The 22138-nt window shown below is 39.5% G+C and overlaps 1 protein-coding gene across 1 annotated transcript in view; it reads left to right on the top strand.

Annotated features, from left to right (window-relative positions):
* LOC306841651 (regulator of G-protein signaling 3-like) overlaps positions 1–22138 on the top strand; it is a 33220-nt gene that overhangs the window by 7849 nt on the left and 3233 nt on the right. Inside the window, exons 2-21 of the mRNA XM_079371598.1 lie at positions 1527–1724; positions 1805–2048; positions 3286–3484; positions 3560–3610; positions 4088–4146; positions 4434–4528; positions 5747–5800; positions 6162–6222; positions 7351–7474; positions 9252–9538; positions 15795–15876; positions 16385–16490; positions 16824–16920; positions 17156–17422; positions 18227–18266; positions 18376–18644; positions 19057–19140; positions 20043–20154; positions 20481–20650; positions 21482–22067. Of these exons, the coding sequence (XP_079227724.1) occupies positions 1615–1724; positions 1805–2048; positions 3286–3484; positions 3560–3610; positions 4088–4146; positions 4434–4528; positions 5747–5800; positions 6162–6222; positions 7351–7474; positions 9252–9538; positions 15795–15876; positions 16385–16490; positions 16824–16920; positions 17156–17422; positions 18227–18266; positions 18376–18644; positions 19057–19140; positions 20043–20154; positions 20481–20650; positions 21482–22067 (3097 nt within the window). The 5' untranslated portion in view covers positions 1527–1614. The remainder of the gene's footprint in view (positions 1–1526; positions 1725–1804; positions 2049–3285; positions 3485–3559; positions 3611–4087; positions 4147–4433; positions 4529–5746; positions 5801–6161; positions 6223–7350; positions 7475–9251; positions 9539–15794; positions 15877–16384; positions 16491–16823; positions 16921–17155; positions 17423–18226; positions 18267–18375; positions 18645–19056; positions 19141–20042; positions 20155–20480; positions 20651–21481; positions 22068–22138) is intronic.

Below are 22138 nucleotides of genomic sequence, written 5' to 3'. Positions count from 1 at the left end.
GGGAAAGTTAGAAGAAACACAAACTGAGTAAAGGCAGAAAAAGAGAAGCCGTTAGTTAGACTGTTAGTAATCTGAAGAGTTCAGGTTTTTTCAGTGTGAGTTTCAAAGGATATGTCTCCTTACTGCAGAAAAAGGTGAGACTGAATTTGTAAATATAAAACTTGGAATAACAAAAATTATTTGAGGAAATATAAAGGACAGTTAAATAGTAAGACAAAAGTGAGCAATTTAAAGTTCTGTGTAGGAGCCATATTTTTATGATTGAGAAGTTTAATGTTAACTTTAAAACTGATATCCTTTGTTTAATTAAGAATCAATAATTGAGAGATTCTTAACTAAAACTGCTTTTTTTAAATATACTTTCTTAATGTATTACACTGTTTTACACCAAAAAAAAATCACTATTTAAAAAATGTGTTTTAAAAAAGAAAAAAACTGCTGAAACCAACAGCAGGTTTATGTGGAAAATCTGTTAGTGGATCTGAAACTTTGCTGATTTTTGATTTTAACATTATACACCAGAGTTAGAGTGGTATTTAAAGAATAGAGGGGAGTATTAAAGAGTAATATAAAGAGTAAAAAACATTTTTGTCCTTGTTGGTGCCTGTCTGTTTTGTTCAACAGACGCACAGTAATGTTTACTGATGTCAGTATAGGTGATACAGATGTTTCCTGCTTGAGTTGGTTTAATAAGAGTTTAAAGGCTTTATGTGCTGAAGTCATCCATGTTCAACAAAAAGCTGATTCAGTGTATGACCTCAGATTCAAGTGTTTTCAACTGTCCAAAGTGTTTTATTTATTTTACCTGTTAATGAGTAGATTTCTGAACAGTGTGTTTGTGCTGTTGATATCCTATATGTTTCTTATTTGCTGTTTTTGTTACATTTCCCTCCTCAGAGATCTAAATCAGATTCAATTTAATTTTAAGTCATAATAAAGTTTTGAAATACTTACAAAGGTAAGAATGTGATGAGCGGTGGCCCCTTTGAGGACAAATTAAAGGGTGTGTGTGTGTGTGTGTGTGTGTGTGTGTGTGTGTGTGTGTGTGTGTGTGTGTGTGTGTGTGTGTAAGCTGGTAATCCCCCTTCGTTAGTTTCAATTAGGGTGATGAGCTTCACGTCCTGCTTCAGTTCATTTCTTCATCACGTTTGATCAAGAACCTGAGCTGTGATAAATAAAAACCCCAACTGAGAACCATTTTAATAAACATTTTCTTGTAAAGCTATAGATATTATTTATTAATTGACTCTTAAAAGAAAACAAACTGTAAAGAAAATAAGAAATCCTTAAATCCAGGAATTGGGACCACCATACAAAGAAACAAAAACAGAATGATTAAATCATACAGTTATTTGAGAATTGAATTTTAAAGCAAGATGCATATTAAAGAGACGTTAACTTGTAATCTTTAGTTTATTTAAACAAGTAAAGTTGTTTGATCAACAAACATATATTCCATAATAAACACACAGTTATTGTGTGGCGACCCCTTGTGGTCATATTTAACACATGCTGTCCTCTGATAGGCTCTGTGGTAGAGCTGTCCTCCAGCTCCACCAGGAGGCCCACTGTCCGCCTCCAGCCTGTAAGAGGAGGTGCAGAGAGGAGGAGCAGATGAATACCAGAAGGAGAAGGATGGGTGGAGACTGTGAGGAGAACATTGATCCAGGCGAATGTCCGCAGAGGAACACCAGAATACAGAACCTTAAAAGAGAACACAGACGGTGAATCTTCATTAACATCCTTTTCATCACTGGGGCCGATGATTGATCAAAAACCAAATTACAACATTTTAATTCTGCAGGTTTCCACAGTCTGGATCACAAACTCGGACCAAGGTCAAGACTGGATCTGCAATTGGGTCTGGATTCATGTCAGGAGTGGTCACCCAGTCCTGCAGACCTGAAATCAAAGTGGCCCGAATCAGGAAGACTAGGATCAAAACTTCAGTCGGGACTGCAGAGCTCAGAGGGCCTAAATTGGATAAAGGTTACCAGGCTGGTCCAGAATGCACTGAGACCCAGCTGGACCAGAGGAGACGGACCCAGGTCAGTTGGAGAAAACAGCACCAATTTAAACAGATTAGTCCACACAGACTTGACCACAAACACAATCCACAAAATGATTTTCACTCTTACACAAAACTCTTGAAGATTTTCAGGGTGAAAGTTTTCCTGCCAGCCCGTTAGTTAATTTTTTGAGAATGCATCAGGTAATATTCTCTACGACGGAGTGGGGGAAGACTTTGATGTTTTACAGGTTACAAGATAATGTTCAAGAAAAACTCTTTTTGAGGGCTGATGTAGGTAGAACAGCAACCGACTCTGTCTTTTATGGCTAAAAGACGGGGCGGCTGTGGGTCAGTGGGTAGAGCCGTCGTCTCCCAAACCGGAAGGTCAAGGGCTCGATCCCCAGCTCCCACGAGCAACATCCTTGGGCAAAAAACCCAAGCCTGAATTGCTCGGTCAGGGTGCATGCAAGTCACCACCCCCGTGGTCGACTGCCTGTGCGGCATTCAAATAGAGTTTGAAAAAAAAAAAAATGTCGATGCTGGTGTGTAAAGTGAACAAAAGCAAACAATAAGCTCAACCTTAAACACCTGTTAGTAGCAGCCAAAAGACAGTGTTTTTGTGTCAGAGGCAATTTGGGGTTTATTTTTCAATCCAAAAAACTTTATTTGTCCCTAGGGGGCAATTCAAACAGTTTATGCCACTTAACGAATCCCTTTTATTTAGTGTTTTCTGCCTACTTGCCTATATAATTCCCACCTTTGTATTGTTACTGTAAATATTTCCAATAACAAATAGCAATTATACTAATGCAAAAACATTCATCATAGCTGATCTCTACATTGCTTCGTCTGCACAAACGTGGGTAACGTGGGTCTTTTCCTGCCAACCCCCACATTACCCCTCATCGAACAGGACTAAGTTTAGGCTGTGAGGGACAAGTGTGAACTGGAACTTTGAAGAATTCTGGGGCATATACTTGAAAATGGATTTTTGTTGAACTGCATGCGTGAAAGATGCGTGCCAATGCAAACTCAGGCTCAAACATGCGCTCACACACACACACACTCACACACACACACACACACACACACACACACTCACACACACACTCACACACACACATACACACACACACACACACACACACACACACACACACACACACACACACACACACACAAACACACATACACAACATATGAAATAGACAGCGTCTTTGTCTAATCCTGTTTTGGAGCTTCCTATTGATCCATTTTGATCTGTCCTGAGCCAGTTCAGGTCCAGGTCTACAGCAGGTCTGGTCTTACATCAGTTCCCAGAGGCCATGAGCAGGAGGTCTGAGAAAGACCAGAATCAAGAGTTGAACAGGGGAGAGGTGGCTCCACAAAGGATCAGGTCCAAGTCTGGCGGGGCAACTGAGACTCGGGCCAGAAAGAGGAGAAAGATCCACCCATCTTTGTTCAGACATAGAGGTAAGATAAATAAATACATTGATCCTGATCAGTTTTTTAATTAAATATAATCGATTGGTCTCTCTTTCTCTACAGGTCAGCTGCGATTGTCAATCACTCCAGAGGCAGGGAAGCTCAAAATTTACAGTAAGTGATGCAACAGCCAATCAGACGAGAGCTTTTGTGTAAGATGTACAACAGTTCGCAGAACTGAGGAATTTTTATTGCCCATTAAATATCCAATAGCTTCTCAACAATATTACACAACATTTGTGTTAAATAATATCAACACTTGATAGCATCAGAGGCTCATAAATATAAGGATCAGCAAGTTGTTCATGAGTCAACCAGCAGAAGGCAGCAGAGTCTTATTGGTGAGACTGGATCTTACTTGAGGATCTAATATTCTTTGATTAGTGACCCGTCTAACAACAGATGAGTGTTTGTAGTTCCTCCTGAACTGGTCAGCCAATAGTGCCTTCTTCCCCCTCTATGACTTCATACATTTCTTTGTCACATGTTATTAAAACAGTGGGTTTCTAGTCAGTCAATCCTTCTTCTGTCAGTTTGTCTGTCTCCTGTGTTCGTACCGATAAAGGGGTGTTATGTTCTATCTCTCTGCAGTCCATGAAGCAAGGGGGCTAATGGGAAAATCTCAGCAGTCGTGTGACTCCTATGTCAAGGTAAGAAATGATGATGATATCGAGATGTCAAGTTCTCAGAATGAGATCGGAGCCTGTGATAACCTGCCTTTTAATAGAGCTATTATTAACCAGATTTGATTTAATACTTTGTCTTGTGTGTGTGCACGTGTGTGTGTGTGTGTGTGTGTGTGTGTGTGTGTGTGTGTGTGTGTGTGTTGTGTGTTTGTTTGTGTGTGTGTGTGCGCACATGTGTTTGTGTGTGTGTGTGTGTGTGTGAGTGTGTGTTTGTGTGTTTGTCTTGTGTGTATGTGTGGATTTGACTGTAGCTGGTGGTGACCCCAAACATTGACTGCAGCTCCAAGATGAAAACTCAAACAGTCTGGAACAACAAGAACCCAGAATACAACCACAGCCTAATACTGTGAGACACACACACACGCACGCACACACACACACACACACACACACACACACACACACTCAAAGACATACACACCTCTTTGTATTTATCTTATTAATTTACATTGTTCACCCTGATTTTGCATAATAGAGATGCTAAGTGAAAATAAAGAAACATTAAAAAAAAAAAAGGTATTGGTTAAAAAAACATGCAAATAAAAGATTTTGCACATACAAAATAAAGAAATAATATTTTCAATTAAAAGAAACCAACCCCCAATCCCTTATAATTGTCTTGAAAAAAGACCTGAAACACTTGATTTAACAGACAAAAATTACATATTGTGCTTTAGCGAAATTACCCAGACTAGAAGTAATGTCCTAAAAATTAGATAGTGTCTCTTTAAGATAGAAATACGTCTAAATCTTTGCTTAATTACACCTTATTAATTATGCCTTTTTGACTAATTAGGTCAGTCTCTTAGGAATGTAACAGAACTGTGCAACAGTTTCAATGACTCACTGTACTTATCTTTGTCTCTACATCTATACCAAGCGACGCTGGGGTGTTATCATCTGTATGATTAAAAATAAAACTGTAAAATTGTCTTTCTTTGCATTAAATGGGGAAAAAAAGAAAAGAAGAACATTTTGAATAAAAAAAAACAGTTTGACCTTTCTGTGTTTCACAGTAAATATAGCTTTAAAAAATCATGAAAGACCAAAAAACTTGAACCAACATACTCTTTGACAAAATGTTAGTGCATATGGCTTTAATAGATGAAGATATTTAACTTTCATTAGTTTTACTCCAACTGCTGCTTGTTGCTGTTGCTCTTTCCTCTTTACAGGCATATAAGAGATAGTTAATCAGTAGAAAGGCTTTTTAGAAGGAGGGAAGGGCACCTTAAAAGGACAGTAGTTACAGTAGATTGGCTTGTTTTAGACAGAAGGTGAACTACTTTAAGGGCTGCATATACAATAGGGCAAATATTTAAAACATAAAGATTTAATTGAGTGATGATAATTGAAATTATTCAAAGCTGATAAAGTGGAACCTTGAAAAAAGCAGTGAGCTGGAAGTGAGTGTCACAGGCCCATGTCAAATCTCTCTCTGTCAGTATTATGCATTTGTGTGTCAATAAGCTTTGATAGAGTGAAAGATGTGGACTTAATGTTATAAGTTTTCTCTCTGTGTTTACCCAGTTTGTTGTTTTGTGTTGGTGTTTGTGTTTTTCAGGTTTACCAGTAATGACGTCATCAGGAGCAGATTGTTGGTTTCGGTGTTCAGCAGGTCAGTTATGACATCAGATCATCTGAAGCCCCGATCATTCCTCACTGACCTCACGTAACTGTGTATGTAGATGGACATGACTCCACCTTCTCTCCAGATGTGTATATAGTAGCTGGTACAGTGAATGAACCTGATAGAACAGGGCAGCTAAAGGAAATTAGTATTCAAATATATTCTTTGTAGCTTCATAAGACTAATTTTAAGTTAGTTTAGTTGAAGTTGTCCGGTGACAACCTGTGGACTCAATATTGGGATCATTGTAACACCCAAGTGGCCAAGACTTTTAGGAGTTGTAGTTCATTAGTCTTATAATCATATGTACCTTTTGTTGACATTTCTTCTTTTCTGTGTCTTCTCACAGGTGCAGACAGCTGATTGGCTGTATGAGCTTTGGGATTGGCTCTCTTGTCTCCTCTTCTAAGGTAAGTTCAAAATATTCAACTTGTAACTCTTATATAAAATGCTATGTTTCAGGCACGGCTCTCAGATCAGCAAATTAAAGGTGCACAATATAGTTTTGGTAGAGAAATGAGAAAGTTGGAGCAGTGTTCAGATTCTGTGGTATATATTCACAACTGTACAAAAACTGTCCTCAGAGGAAAACGTGGTTGCTGTAACGCTGTTTGAAGATAAGATGCTAAACAAGACGTTTTGGTGGCCAGTGAAACTGTAACACTGGTAGTTTTCTAGCCACAAACTTTGTCCGTAGACACATTTTTCTTTTGAATAAATTTTGTGTATTTAGCTCAGAAAATATAGCATAAAATTGCTTCACCTCTCCGACTTTCAAATTTGAATATGTATATATATGATGCATGTATATCATGGACATTGGTCAACACCACTCTAAATGAGCAATACTTTACAGACAGGGAAGCAGAATAGTTTGTTTGTATAAAAAGGAAATCAATAATGATTCTGTCCCCATCTTTCTGAAACAGGAGTGTAGTAACTGAGGGAAATGTTCATTAATAATTAATCACATTCAATAGACACAAAGGATGCCATGTGGAGTAAGTATGCTGAAGTGATCGAAGATAGTATTTAAAGTCTTTGTTTTGAATGAGACTAACAAAGTGATAAGTCCCAAACAACCCTAAGTAAAAGACAACTCACAGATTACAGCAACAATCTTCTTAATGTAAACATGACCTCAATCAACTTAGTGCCTTTCAGAAAATTGTGAAAACTTCATTTTTATGCATAAATAACTATCATTTATTTGCATGATAACGTTTTTTTCTAGCTGATATAATTGTGGTTACAGTATAGCTTTGTAACTTTTGACAAATAGAATAGGTTTAATAGTACAAACACAAAGCCCTGCCTGAGTTGCATCATTATTTTTGCAATGAAGGTTGTTGTCGTTTGGAGATGAATAATCAAATGATGGACAAGATTTGCCTTTACAGTCTCATCCAGTGTGCAAGCCAAGTTCCTTAAATAGACCAACATAAGACATTATTATGTTTAGAAGAGTGTGCCATAGATCAATTTTTGAACAGAAATAAATTTTAAAAAAAAGAAAAAATAATTGTATGTGCTTGCAGCCTGTTGCTGGTTGGTTCTACCTGTTGGGGGAGGAGTTTGGACAGAGCAAACATCTAAGAGTGACATCACAACGAAACAAACCAATAAGGGGCCAAGAGAATGTGGATGTACCAACCCACTGTGGTGAGTTAAGATCTGTGACAAACAGATATCTTAAAAAATCATTGACATTTTGAAATAACATCTTAGTCCAATTAATGTTTAAAGGTGAACATTAACAACTCCATAATCCCAACCGCTTACTTTAAAGTTACTTCTTCAAGTTAGAGACAGCAGCTAGGAGCAACTTTTGTTTTTTTCATGAGAATCCAATAACAAACAGCAATACGTCTAGAGCTAAAGAAATTACATACTGATGAGAAACAGCAGCTAGAAGTAGTTTTAACAGCTTACAATGTAAGCCTTACATGAACAACATTAGCTTGCAGTAGCTAGCATAACAGTGCCAACTGCAAACATGGTAGGCCACATATTCCACTGAGAAAGAGCAGAAATTAGCGCAGCTAGCATAATACATACTCCAAGAGTAGCTAGTAGCAATGCCAAAACTAACGCTGTACTATTCCCTTGGTAATCAAGCACAGTTTTCAATGCTGCTAACATAAGTATTCTTGTGTGAAACAAAAAGCTTTTCTGTAATGATTTTTTAGGATTTTTGATGAGCAACACATTAGGAACAGAGACTCTGCCTTCCTATTTGATTTTATTACTCTGAATAATTGCAAACAATTTGAGAAAAATTTGTCAAACTGAGCAGACAACAGTATTGATCAGTGAGTTTATATCAACATGATCTAAACACATTAAGTCTGTGATATGTTCGGCTCATAGCCTGTTCGGCTGTTGACACACATGGACTGACATGTTAGCTTTATTAGCTCTGACATCCACCCCCCCCCCCCCCCCCCCCCACACACACACACACACAGACTGCGTCCCATATGGGAAACTATACGTTTTTTTCGAGGCTATTTTTAGTGCGATGGGGAAAGAGGGTCGAGTGAGCAGGAGTAGATATAGATTAAAACTGACTCCTGCTCTCTTACTCTCTTTCTCTCTCCCCAGGGGTCCACATGGTAACCATGGTGATGAGAAGCTGCACAGTAACCATGTGACCCTCACAATACCTCTGTCCCTATATCTCTCAACCTCCCCCTTGCTCTCTCTCTTGACTCCATCTATCTCCATTTACCCCTCCCAACAGAATAAACCCTCTCTTGCTCTCCCTGGCTCTCTGACATCACACTGAGATCTGACACTCGTTCGCCCTGGATGATCATAGAGAGGGAGACGGGACAAAAGACGAGCAGAGGAAAAAGACGCTTTTATGTGTGTTTGTTGTAGCTGGAGTTCTCGTAGTATCAGAGGGACTGTCAGGAGTATCATCAGACAGAAGCCAAGTCAGCAGTGCTCGTACTGTGGTTTTACTCTATCACCCGGGACTTATATGACCAACGATCCAGACCTTTCTCAAAGGAGTATCCTGCTAAAAATGGAAGTGGTTTCTAGTTAGTCCAGCAGAGTTGAATCCTGATATATGGACTATGATGCACTGAGATTAGAAGTTCAAACATTGGCTGTGAGTTCTGGTTTGTTGGGATCTGAACGGTCGCTTGAGTATCTGATTGTCTTTCAGACGGGCCAATACTATTTTTGCCTCTTTTTTTACTTAAAGATCACTTCAGGGAACTCTGCGTAAGTGCTTTTCTTTTTTTCTCAGCTGCAGATTTGCTTGTGATACAGAACTAGCTTTCGAAGTGATCTGGTCTGCTCCAATTGGCCCTGTCTGTCACAATCTGGTCTGGTTGGAGGACAGTCAGTATGTTCTGGAAGAACACTGCCTGGTCCTGGGATGATTCTGCAGGTAACGGTGATGATGATGGTGGTTATCTACTTCCAGGAGACCTCAGAAAGACTCCAGACTCAGCTCAAGATACAGATCTGAACTGCATTACAACCACCACAACTGCTACCAGCCTGTCAAGCTACACCACCACCACCACCACCAATTCAACCAAGGGACTTAAAGACCTGACAAACCACAGCCTAGACACCATCAATGTCAACTACAGCTCCAGACCGAGACCGGCCAATGCAAACGATAACTCCAGCTACCTGTCCTCTCTGTACAGCAACACAAACCAACACCAGACCTCCAGAGACAGAAGCAGCATCCAACGATTGACGGTAAGTCCTGAGCCACCTTTAAATAATACACATTTTAACATATGACTGCACAAAGACAATCATTGTTACGTCAGATGTTCTTGACTGGACTAGTTAATATTGCAACCTAACCAATCCCTGCAAAAAAAAAGTAGTTCATCAATCTTTACATGGAATTCTTGTCAGAACTTAATTTGGACTGACCTTTCTTTTGCCGCAATGATCTTGACTTAGGACTTGATTTTAGACTCATGATATGAAAGTTGATTTAATTGTCAACTTGTCTACTTTGGACCTTTTGTTCCTGATGTAGGACTTGACTGAATAGACTTAAGATGTATTGTCGGGTTCTGGGATTTGTTGGACTTTAGACTAGTTAGACCCAAATTTGTTGACCTTGTCTATCGATTTGAAACTTCTAAGTCTTGTCCTGGGACTTGCATAACTTATATTTTGTTATTCAATACCAAAATCCAACCAGGCTCTTCATGCATTTATTTATTTTAGACATTTGATGTTTATGAATTAACCTTTCCCTATCCAAGGCCTTGTTAGACTTGACTCAGAATTTGAGATTATCTGTAATTTCCGAAAAAAATAATTATTAATCTCACTCCCGGACTTTAAGTAGGGAATTACTTGAAAGTGGAGTCAATCTGCTTTTTGTAACATTTTTTAGGAATGTGTGAAAAAAGGACTGTCAATCAGCTATCCTTCTAACAACCTCACATGCTAGCATTATAAAGTACAACTCAGATGGGAGATAAAATCATCAGAAACACTCTGTGCCTGTTTTTTCTTTAAAGACTCATCAAACATTCACATGTGATGAATTATAGAGTGATGCTGCTTTTGCTCTTCACACAATATATACACAACACACAACCTGTGCCGTTACATTTGTGAGGACTCTTACAGCAATAACCTTGATCTGAACCCAAATTTACCCTGAACAAAATGATGTTTCCTGAACTGAGCCTCTAACATCTTTATGTACAAAGCAATGGATAATGCTATTGCTGCAATCACTACTTATGTTAAATTATCCACAATGATGACTTTATTACATGAACAAGGAGCGATATCACAAAGGGCAATTCAATATTCTTCCAAACATTAAGTCTTCATAGGAAATGTTGTCTTAATAACATAACCATAACGTCATAAATAATCTTTTTGAATAAGGTTCAATATTCAAATTTCAGTTTTACATGCATTGATAGGTATATTGGTTGCATTAGACAAATGTGGTGGGTGATATCTGCGGATGTTTTAATTTTCACTGTTGAATGTACAAACAGACTGGTTGACAGTAGCAGGAAACAGCTTCATGGTCCTGCACATGAGATGAGTAACTATCTCACATGTTAGTGTTCCCTTTGACCAGATGAAACCAGCAGCAGTCATTGGTCCTCTAATCCAGAGTATGATCCTGCTGTTGGGAAGGACTTGTCCATCTGATTCTGAATGGCAGTGTTCACACGGGGGGGAGGGGTGTATGTGTTTGTGTGTGTGTGATGTATGTGAGTGTTCAGGAAGTGTGTGTCTTATCGCAGGGATACATCCAGTGTTTTTGAGAGTCTGAGTGAGTGTGTGTGTGTGTTTCCTGCTATTCTTCTTCTGCTAGTTCCCACACACACACACACACACACACACACACACAGACACACACACACACACACACACACACACACACACACAGACACACAAACAGACACACACTCACACACTCTGCTCTGTAACATCCAGTAGTTGAACCTCTTACCCGTTGATCCACCTGGATCTTTTGGAAGTGGGTTGAATATAGTTTTAGATGGGAAATTTGGGCTTGTTTACTCTGGTACCAAGTCAGATGTGATTTGGACCTGACACTGATTCTGCCAAACTCTTGCATCAGTAGGTCTGAACTTTGTTTAGACCTGGATCTGGCTTTATAAAACACGATTTAGATTGGACATCACTCTTGGAATTGGATTAGACGTTGGTAAGTCTTGCTCTCGACTGTTTGGGCCCTGTTGGAGGAGAAGATGGATCAATTGAGCTGCAGGATCTGAACTAACAAGAACTGCTGCAATGCACACAATCCATCGTCTGTGTCGAGACTGCATCGGACAAAACCTGCCCCAGGTCTGGGTCTAATTGTTCATTTGAACCCTTAAACTAAACTTTATGTGTTTTTTTTTTTCTGATTTGTAATGGAAAATTGTGTGGAATGAAAACTTCACTGTCTGCAGAAGGTGTGCATATGTTAGAGTCTGTTTGACATAAGCCTCCTCTTTGTCTTTCTGAGGTAATTAACAAAGCAGCCTGAGACATACAGAGAGGATATCTTCCTGTGTCTTTTCTATTAGTAACCACAATCACTTTTAGAGATCAGTAGAGGAGTTTGTTCTTAGAGCAGAGGAGATTATTATAGTTTCGTCATTCCAGAGATTTCATTACATTAATTTTTCTCTTGGTTCCCCCCGGCTAAAATATTCTTAAATTGGCAGCATTTCAAATGACATCTAATCTGACAGGTTTGTAATCTGAAGGACTAATACCAAACCACAATTTATGAGCAAACAAAAAAAAATAGCCAGAAACAAGAATCCCTTCTGATTGGCTGCACAGTTTGATGTCATTGCTGGCTGTTTGTCTTTTCCCGGAAAAGTGTATGCGCATGCACGTGTGTGTTTCCAGTCCAGCAGGTCAGATAAATGTTTAATATGTTCATGTTTATTACAGCTGCACTTCATATGTGTTGGCGTGTGTTTGTGACAGGTTGATCAATAATTCACACAAAGATTAAATCTGAATGATTTAACTGAAATACCGCATCTGACAGCCATGAAAGAGAGAGTATATGTCTGTGTGTTACAGTGTGTATTTAAACAAGCAGAGTTCCTCCATGTTGTCCATCACTACACAAACTCTAAGCTGTTTAAACAGAACGACTCCTGCAGTTTAACTCTTCAGTACCATTTTGTTTGGAAGAATTGTCCCCTTATTGGCCCATGTTCTCATGACATCACCTGATTAATTCAGTGATTGGTTAAAACTAAATGGAAGCTGAGAAACTGATCCAGAAACAGATTACTTCACCGGGGTCACCAGGGAACAGGAAACTTAATCTGGATATAAAAAGGAAACTACGGAATTCTTAATGTGAATCATACATTTTGACGGGAGGCATGAAAATGACAAAGAACAGTAAACTGAATGTGGAAGAGAACTGAACTGGGGACAAATACAATGTACCAGAATCTGGAAGCTGAGCTAGATCCAATAAACTGAACCAAGGCCTGGGATACCAATGTGGGAAGTAGAAATATAAGACGGACCAAGACAGTGCACAGGAAGTGAATTAAAATGTGACAATACAAACTTTACAGAGTACAGGACGGGTAACGGGATGCAGGAAACTGAAACAGAACATGGAAACTGGATAAGGATCAAGAATCAAAACCGGGACCAGAAAACTAAACTGGAATGAGATATTAAACCAAGACTGAAGAGATCTAAGAAATTGATTAAGTAGAATTACCCAGAACATACTGAGCTTGGACCCAAAACTGAAAAGAGACATAGAAACTGGATCAGGGCAAGGAAACTGATACAAGGAAGGAACATTTAAGATACGAAGGAAACTGACCTGGGATATACAAATACTAGGACACCAGATCAGGGCCGCAATCCATTAAGAGCAAAACTAAACTGAGACAGGGGAATGGGACCAGAGCAACTAGACTGGAATAAGAAAACTGAAATGGGACAAGGAAAATGAACCATTACTTGGAATCAGGACCAGGACTTTGCAGAGGCACAAGGAAAGTGAAGTGTGAATAGAAAAAGGTTTGGGGTGTGGGGAAATGAACTAGAAACAAGGAAGTGTAACAGGACATGGAAACTAAAGATTATGCTGATCATATTTTCACAACTGGTTATGTTCGGGATAATGTTCAAATTAAGAAATCAATCTGCATCAGACTTAGTTTACTGACCAATAAGATCTCTCGACACAAAGGATGCCATGTGGAGATTAAAACTGGAGCTCTGTGAGCTGTTCATGAGAGGGGAAGGGAGACAGACGTGTTGTGTTTCCCTGTTTGTGTTGATCGTGAAAAAGGCAATATTATTAATGCTTTACAGTTATTATCTTGCAGCAGAGACTTAAACAAAGCACTGAAGCTTTCTATGTTTGATATCAAATTAAGCATACAGACTGCTTTCATCCACATTTTCATTATCCTTATTTAAGATAAGCAAGTTGTATATAATCGGATCTGTAAAACACACCACATATGATAAATAATTCATTTAAGGAGAGAAACTTACTTATTACTCCAATCTTCACTTGATATAGTAAGATTTTATTTTTCTTATTCTTTCCTGCAGCTGTGTATTTATTTTGCATTATGTGTTGTTTTTTTAATTTCACAGTTTGCCTTGAGTTTATAAAATATGATGATCTCCTGGCAGTAGACTTGTCCTTGGTTTTGAAAGCTTGGGTTTGTTGAAAACAGTTGGTCATATAAACCCCCCTTGTTTCTTATGTAGTGATTGACGTCAAAGCTGCATGCATTTAGACCTCGCTGGTCAAACGGAGGTCATGTTGCAAAAGATCTGACTTGTATCCAATTCGGATCCATGTATGATCTCTTGGGCCGTACACACCGTCAGACCTTAGTAACACACAAGAAAAAAAATCAGATTCAGTTCACTTTTGCCCACAGTGTTAATGCTGCCTGAATTTCAAGTAAATTGGGAATTTTTTGAGTTTGGTTTTCCAAAGCCAAGTTGCTGCATGACTAGAACAGTGACACTGACATAGGTAATAAAAGTAAACCTCAGGTTAACAGTTCTGATGTTCTCAGTGGCCTGATGATGTCACAGTGAGCTCATCCTGAGGTGTTTTTTAGTCCATCACACTTGAACATGTGTGTCTGACTGATTCTCAGAGAAACACAAACATTGAGAGTCTCATACCTCTTTAAACAGACTCCCCTCCCTTTACCTCAGGAGTTTTAATATTATCCTGTCAGTCTGAACCCAGGGACATTTAAGTCCCTTTGTGCGGAGAAAACTCTCAGAGTGAGTCGACCTTTCCTCCGGTCTGACGCTGTTTACACAGTCATGGAAACAGCTCGGAGACTGGGACCCAGACAGACCTTCACTCTGGTCATGACAGAAACATTGCACCTCTGTCAACATGAGTGAAGACCAGCAGAGTCCTGAAACAGCACCCCACTCAGTCTGTAAGCTACTCTACAACACAGGAAATGACAGAACTACAAACAGATTCATAGATTTGAAAAGACACAGCATGCCTATCAGGAGTCAAAAATCATTCTTTACATATTAAGTGTTTAGATCATGATAAAGAAAACCATCTAATGTAAGATTAAAATGTGATGTGTACCAGTGAAAAAAAGCACTTTAAATTGCCTTGTTGTTGAAATGTGCTATAAATAAACTTGCCTTACCAGTAAGAAAGTGGAATTAATTAGGTCACACAGTCCTGAGCTTTAATTCACAGTCCTGAAATAAAATTATGGTGGCAGAATCCAATTGTGTGTTTCTGGCCTGAGATTGGATGTTTCAGGGTGAGCAGGAGTGTCATTTGACAATGTTTATCCTTTTGGGCTTTTAAGAATCCTCCTCAGAGTTTTAAAGTGACTTGGATGACAGAATCTGAGAAGGAGAAGCAGTCTCGATGGTTATTAGGAATCAAATATTTGAATGATTTATTGATTATTAGCATTGATGGTTGGAGGCCAATTATGCAGGGCTTTTAAAGGCCCTTATCGTATTGTGTCTAGAGTTGTAACTGATACTTTACAATCAGGTAATTTTATTTCTTTATTTAATTCAATTTGTGTTTTCTAATGTGTTCTCATTTAGCAGGTGTGTCTTTGTTAAATAAAAAGTGAATAGAGGTCTAACGTGGAGAAAACAATACCTGAAATTGAGAAGGTTTCACATTCATAGATTTAATGTAGTTGTGTCAAGCTAATAAGTGTCTTGTTTTACAGTCTCCACATGTTCAGTTTATTGTGATGGTTGGGTTAGAGGGAACATCTTGTTTTAAACATGAAAAGATGTTCATCCTTTTGAATGCATGAGATATAATTTGAGTAATGTGACATCAATGAGGCAAATGTTGGCAGCCACAGAATATGTGACTGCATATTAAAAATATTAACACTTTGGTATGCATACTACAAGTATATTATGATTGTGTATATTGTATGTATGTATCTATACTATGAGCTGAAGGCGTGTACTGTTTCTCCAGGTTAACGTAGTTCGTGGAAAAGATGGCTTTGGATTCACTATTTGTTCCGACTGTCCAGTCAGAGTCCAGGCTGTCGACCCCGGTGAGAATTTTTTTTTAACAGAAGCACCTGGTACACACAGAGTTTAAAAAAAAATGCACAAAACTGAACATAACAAAAAACACACCTGAGAAATATACTGTACATCTCCAAAGCAAAGACTCCAATTGCAGAGATCTGCAAAGCACAGACAGGAAACAACCACATTTCAGAAACGTGCATTTGAAACACACGTCAGAAACACATCTGAACATGTATACACTTGAAACATACATAAAAGAAACACAGGAAACCTAAAATACTGTAGTAACTCAATTATAACACGTCTCAAACATCCATAAACTGCCAACTGAGCATGTACCTGAAATGTACTTTAAACAAACACATTTAAACTCACACTTAAAACAACGTGCATTTATCATTAAATAAAGGATAAACTCTGAAAAATGTCCAAGTTAAACTGAAACACAGGCATGTGATCTTAACATTGTCTAAAATGTTTGAAGCTCCAGACGAGGAGTCTCCTTTCATTTGCTGTGTATGTTCACAGGAGGTCCAGCTCATCAGTCTGGTCTTCGTCAGGGAGATTCGGTCTTACAACTGAATGGACTTCCTGTAGAGACCTGGAAGTGTGCTGATGTGGCCCATGCCATCAGGTAACTTGCCACCTCAAACACATTCTTCCTGTTGAGTTGTTTTTTTCCCCCCACTATTTTCAAGTCTTTTTAACTTTAACTGCACCAAATGGGTCAGTGTGAATATGCAGTGAGGTAAACATGCAGCTTGTTTCCTGCTGTATCATACATTTCATGTATACATTCAAACACATACACTGTATGAGGAAAATATGTACAGTATATTTAAAACAATATTAAAACAAATAATTCTTCTCTAAACAAATTTATTTTTTCTGAGAATTTAATTTCATTCTTTGGATCAACTTTCAAAATCTGTCTGTCCGTCCCTCTGTCTCTGTCTGTTTGTTTTAGGAGTTGTCAGTCTCAGATCATTATGGTGGTGTGGAGAGGTTTACCTGAACTGAGATCTGGCTGTGAATCGCTGCTCCACCAACCATCACACAATAACGTAAGTCTGACACGGGCATTTAATAGGTCAAACAATTGTTTTCCACTTTTGTTCTTTTACCTTAAGTAGGCCTATCTTCTTTACTGTCTTTTGCCAGTCAATGGCATTACTTTCTACACTGTAGCCTGCTACTGGCTGTCTTTGCTGTCACATGCCATCATTCTTCTTAAGTACAGCAGGGTAGCAGTGTAAATGCTAAGCTAATGCTAATATGTCTTCTCTTTCTCCATTCCAGACATCAGACAGGAAGCTACTCGCTCACCCTGCTAATAGTAAACGTGGCCGAAGACGAGGCCAGGGGTTTGGAGTCAGGTCTAGTTTTGGGGCTTTGGGTTCACTATGGAGGGACAGGAAGGAGAACCGTGAGGAGGAGGAAGAGGAGGCAGAAGAACAGGAGTTGACCGAGTACTCACCTCACACCACAACACTCAAGGGCACCCGTGTGACATCATCAAATGGCGATAATTACATCATACTATCGCCTGTGAATCAAGGAGGACAGGTGAGTCAGAGAAGGCATGCTGCTTACCTCTGAATGCGAAAGTTTCTCACCTGCCTGTTTTGATAATTGATGTTCTGTGGTCTTACGTTTTTACTTCTGTTGTGCAACATTTGTTATATTAGATTAGACAATAGGCATTTCATGAGTTATCAACTTCACTGGGACTTTTTAATGTGCATCACTCAGTTTTATTAATCACTCTGATACAGAGACTCTAATTTCCCTGGTTGACAAACATTTAAAACATACACGCAAATTACACAAAACCAAGTAGCTGTTCTGTGGTAACCATGGACACAAGGTGCAGGAGAATATTTGGGTTTCTTGGCAACAGTAAAGTTTCATGTAAGTTGATGAACTAGTTAAAATGATCGAGCAAAAAACAATTACAATGACGGAGGCATTAATATCCAATACAAAACCTTCCTTTTCGCAGGAAAGTATCCTCACCTGAGATAGGAAAAAGGAAAATAACTGATCAAATTCTCCTGTCCTGGAACATAACTTGTAACCTGTTTAAAGTTGACGTTTCACCTTTTTTGGGCTGAAACATGATCTATGAACTGCCATCTGAGCCACATCACTCTGTTTCCGTATCTAGAACATTTTTTGATGACCCGTTGAAGAACCGTTAATCTTTCAACTTATATATAAAATATTTCAGAGAATAACATCAAGAGCCTGATGCCCATACTTGTCCAAAAAAGTAGGAGTCACATAAAAAGTTATCATCTTACAGTGTGCTATGTACAAACAATTCTGCTTATTCAGTTTCATTTTGCCCTGTTTCTGCCCTGTTTTTAGCTGCTGCAGCCAGTTTATCACGACAGGAATGGAACAATCGGTACGTGGACCATGCTGGATGTAGACCCTCCACTTTGACTATTATTAATATATTAAATATAGATAAAATCGTATATACTTATTATATTTCCTGTGCTTTCGATCACCAGGGCGTCTCTACCAGACTCATCCCAGCAGAGGTCACGGTCAAAACCTCCTGCATGACCCTCGATCCGGGACATCAAGGCGACAGTTCTCTGGGTGCACTGCCACCCTGCCCCCACCCCCCACTACCACCTCCTCCTCCATATCATCCCCACCCACTAACTATGGCAACTACCAGAACTGTACCATCGTCCAATCCCATCTGCCCTGCTCCACCTATGGGACCTATGTCACCCTTGCACCCAAAACCCTCATCTTCCCCATATTTGTCCAGGTCAGAATTTCAAAATGATGATGTATCAAATGTACTGGATTACCCAGACTAGGACCTTAATTTATCTTAACCTAGAACCCTGAGATAATGTGTGACTCTTATAGTTATTCTCACCAAGAACATTGAAGTAATCTCAGATTCATATTTAGGTTTACTCATCACCACATCCAAAATCCTTTTTTATCATATAACACAAGCTAGGACCTTTATTCTGCCCAAGAACCTTTAAGTAATCAGAAGGTTTATAATTTTTAGATCAAACAAGCAAAAACCTTTTCCATTTAAGTATTCTTAAATCGATTTTAGAATTCTGAAACACTACTTAAAAAAAACGTGAACTTAAAACTTGTATCCATTCAGATTTGTGCTCTTGTTTTTTGTTTAACATTTGTTGTTGTTGTTGTTATCACAGCCTCTGGATCTGTGCAGCCCAGACAGAACCTTACTGATGGCAGAGGAAATGGTTCTACACCAAAGCGATCTACTGCCTGCAAAGGTAACCATGATTTAAATATACCAACAGTATACTGTGATTGCTTCTAATATTAATGCCAACAAGTGTATTGACATATATGCTGCATGTCACAGCTGATGATCAAATGGTAAATAAGTCAGCTGAATAACTTGACATTGGCAGAAGAACACTTTTTGCTGAGTCTGCTGCCAAAGTAACCAGTTCTGTAGAACACAATGAATTAAGTATTGAATCTTGAGCAACAATGCTAATATTACTGCAGATGTAATCACTAAAGAGTCTGTGGCTGTTTCTGCCTGATGAATATTGATTTCTTACAACACAATATTGTAAATATGTTTTTCTCGAAAGATCCTTCATGTGAAGGACTCAACGTCCTCTAAAAGCCGAGCCAGGATCAGATTCACAATAATGGATTTCACTGCTCACACACACACACACACACGGAGCCAAACACACACACCCAGACGCACACACAAACGCACGCGCGCACACACACACACACACACACACACACACACTCACACACATTTCTGGGAATCTGCTGTGTTAAGTTTCAGTAAAAGTGAGGGCATGATTTGGTAATCACCTTTTTTCAACCAAAGGTCACATGATCCAGCTCACTTTTATCATGTTATCACGTTTATGTTATAAAATGAAATTGATTTAATCTAAAGACAAGATGAGTTTGCAAGAGTCCTTTGTCTCAGTATGTCAAATCTCTGCTGGCAAGTTTTACTCATTAAAGTACAATCAACATTTACGTAGTTCACAATCATGTTCACATTTTCTGGAATATTCGCTCAGAATAAGATTGGTTGAGTTTAAAGAGTTTCATCTGACTATACAAGTCTGTGCGTGTGTGTGTGTGTGTGTATATGTGTGTATGTGTCTGTGTGTGTCTGTGCATGTATGTGTGTTAGGTGACAGTACTGATTTACAGTGACCTGCTGCTGTTCACAAGAGAGGATGAAGCTGGACGTTGTAATGTCCTACAGAGTCCAGTGTACCTAAACACTCTGCAGCTACGAGAGGGTACGTACACACACACACACATACACACACACACACACACACACACACACACACACACACACACACACACACACACTCACAGTTTTTGGCAGTTTTTGGGGGAATTGTACCTGCAGTATATAATTCAAGAAATTGTCCAGGTTGTGTAAGTGTGATACTGTAGTGGCCTGTCTGAATTCCACTGAAAGGTCAGGTAAATTTTTTTTTTTTTTAAAAGCACTTGTCTGATGATGCCCCAGAACTAGGTCTGTTTGTGCCAAGCTTAGACGTGACTTCTGCGTATGTTTGAACTGTGTAGGTTTATTGTGTGCTTTCTTTGTGTTTAGTGCCATCGGAGCCTCTCCAGATCTACTTCTTGCAGAGCTCTCAGGGCTGCTGGCGTTGTCTGTTCAGTCTGGAGGCTTTCAGCATTGAGCAGAAGGTCAGGGTCAGTCTCTGTCTCCATGACAACATACAACTACAGCTGATTGCCACTGACACCGGACGCCCCCATCAGGTACTGCAGAGACACCTCTAAACTGACCACTCTGATGGGTAGGACATGATCATAGTAGAGGAAGAGACAGACATTACACATATTCACTTCTAAAAATGTATTTTTAGGAAGACTGCCGCTGAAATCCTCCTGAACTGGTTGTTCACACTTGTACCTCACAGCTGGAGACTAACAAGAATAACAACAGAGACACAGCAAAAGAGTCTGCTATGAGTCTGCACTATTATTAGTCTTTAAATAAATGCTATGTTAAGCCTGACAGAATCATAATATCAAGAAAAGAGAGAAGAAGAACATACCTGCAAACAGAAAACACAATGCAGCAGTTTAATTACATGCATGGCAGACCGCCTATGGTTGTGCACTGATCACAGAGAATTGATGTCACCAGAACCTTCAAGGAACCTCCAGGTGAATTATCCTGATGAAGTCCTGTTACATTCTCACATCAGCACTCTGACTTTATGCTGAAAATAGAATGAGGATCTGGCAGGAGAAACATTTTGGATAAAGTGAAAATATGGGCTGTTTGATTTTACACATGCAGCTCACCCCAAACCATTTCAGAAGTTTTGTGTGAACAAGTCTTTAGCTGTGTTAACTCGTTGGGGATTCTCTGAACGGACTTAATCTGCCTGTTTTAGTACTGTTAAGTTCACCATGTAGGGAACATATTATTATAAAAGAACTCACACAGCGTGAAACAAACCCCTCATCTCCGATCTTAATCCATGTCATCCTGTTTTTTCCTTCTCTCCCTCAACCTGTAATTCTCCCACTCGCTTTTCAACCCTCTTTCTTCTCTCCCTCCTCATCTGTCCTCCCCCTCAGCTTTCAGATCTTCCCACAGACTTTGGCCTCCTCTCTCTTGGTCAGTCTGAGCTCCTCTATCGTCCTTCATCTCCTTACTCATCTGATCTTCCCCTCCGCAACCCCTCTTCCCCTTTCTCCTCCTCCTTCTGTGATACCTTCAGACCTCCTTCTCCGTCTTCTTACCCTATGAGCTCGGCCTTCACCTCCTCCTCTACTCCTCCTCCTCCCTTCTCTTCTCTTTCTCCATACGCCACCCTCACCTCAAATCCTCTGAAGGCCTTCCACACAACAACTCAGCCCCTCCCACAACCTCTTCCCTCCTGCTCCAAGCTGAGGAGTCCAGTTTGGAAGGAGAGAGAACTGGCAGAGGAGGGAGAGAGGAGGAAGAAGAGGCGTGAAGAAGAGGAGGAAGAGGAGCGACAGCAGGGCGAGGGGGAAAGTGCCTCCGAAACTTCGGAAAATGTTGGAGGATTTGGGGGGAGGGGCTTTTTGCTTAGTCCCCTCCATTTCAACATGAAGGAAGACGTAGAAGTTGAGAGTGATGATGAAGAGGAGGAGGAAGGAGGAGGTGCTGAGGAGTTTAACTCCCCTCACAGACCTGCAGGTTAGTCGGTTCTTTGGGAATCACGGAAAAGCTGGAAAATGTTAAAATGTCAGTTAAAGGAAAATTCTGTA

This window comes from Symphodus melops, assembly GCF_947650265.1.
Source record: "Symphodus melops genome assembly, chromosome: 1".
Taxonomy (NCBI): Eukaryota; Metazoa; Chordata; class Actinopteri; order Labriformes; family Labridae; genus Symphodus; species Symphodus melops.
The sequence above is the reverse complement of the archived record's forward strand: the minus strand, read 5'-3'. Positions and strand labels throughout refer to the sequence as shown.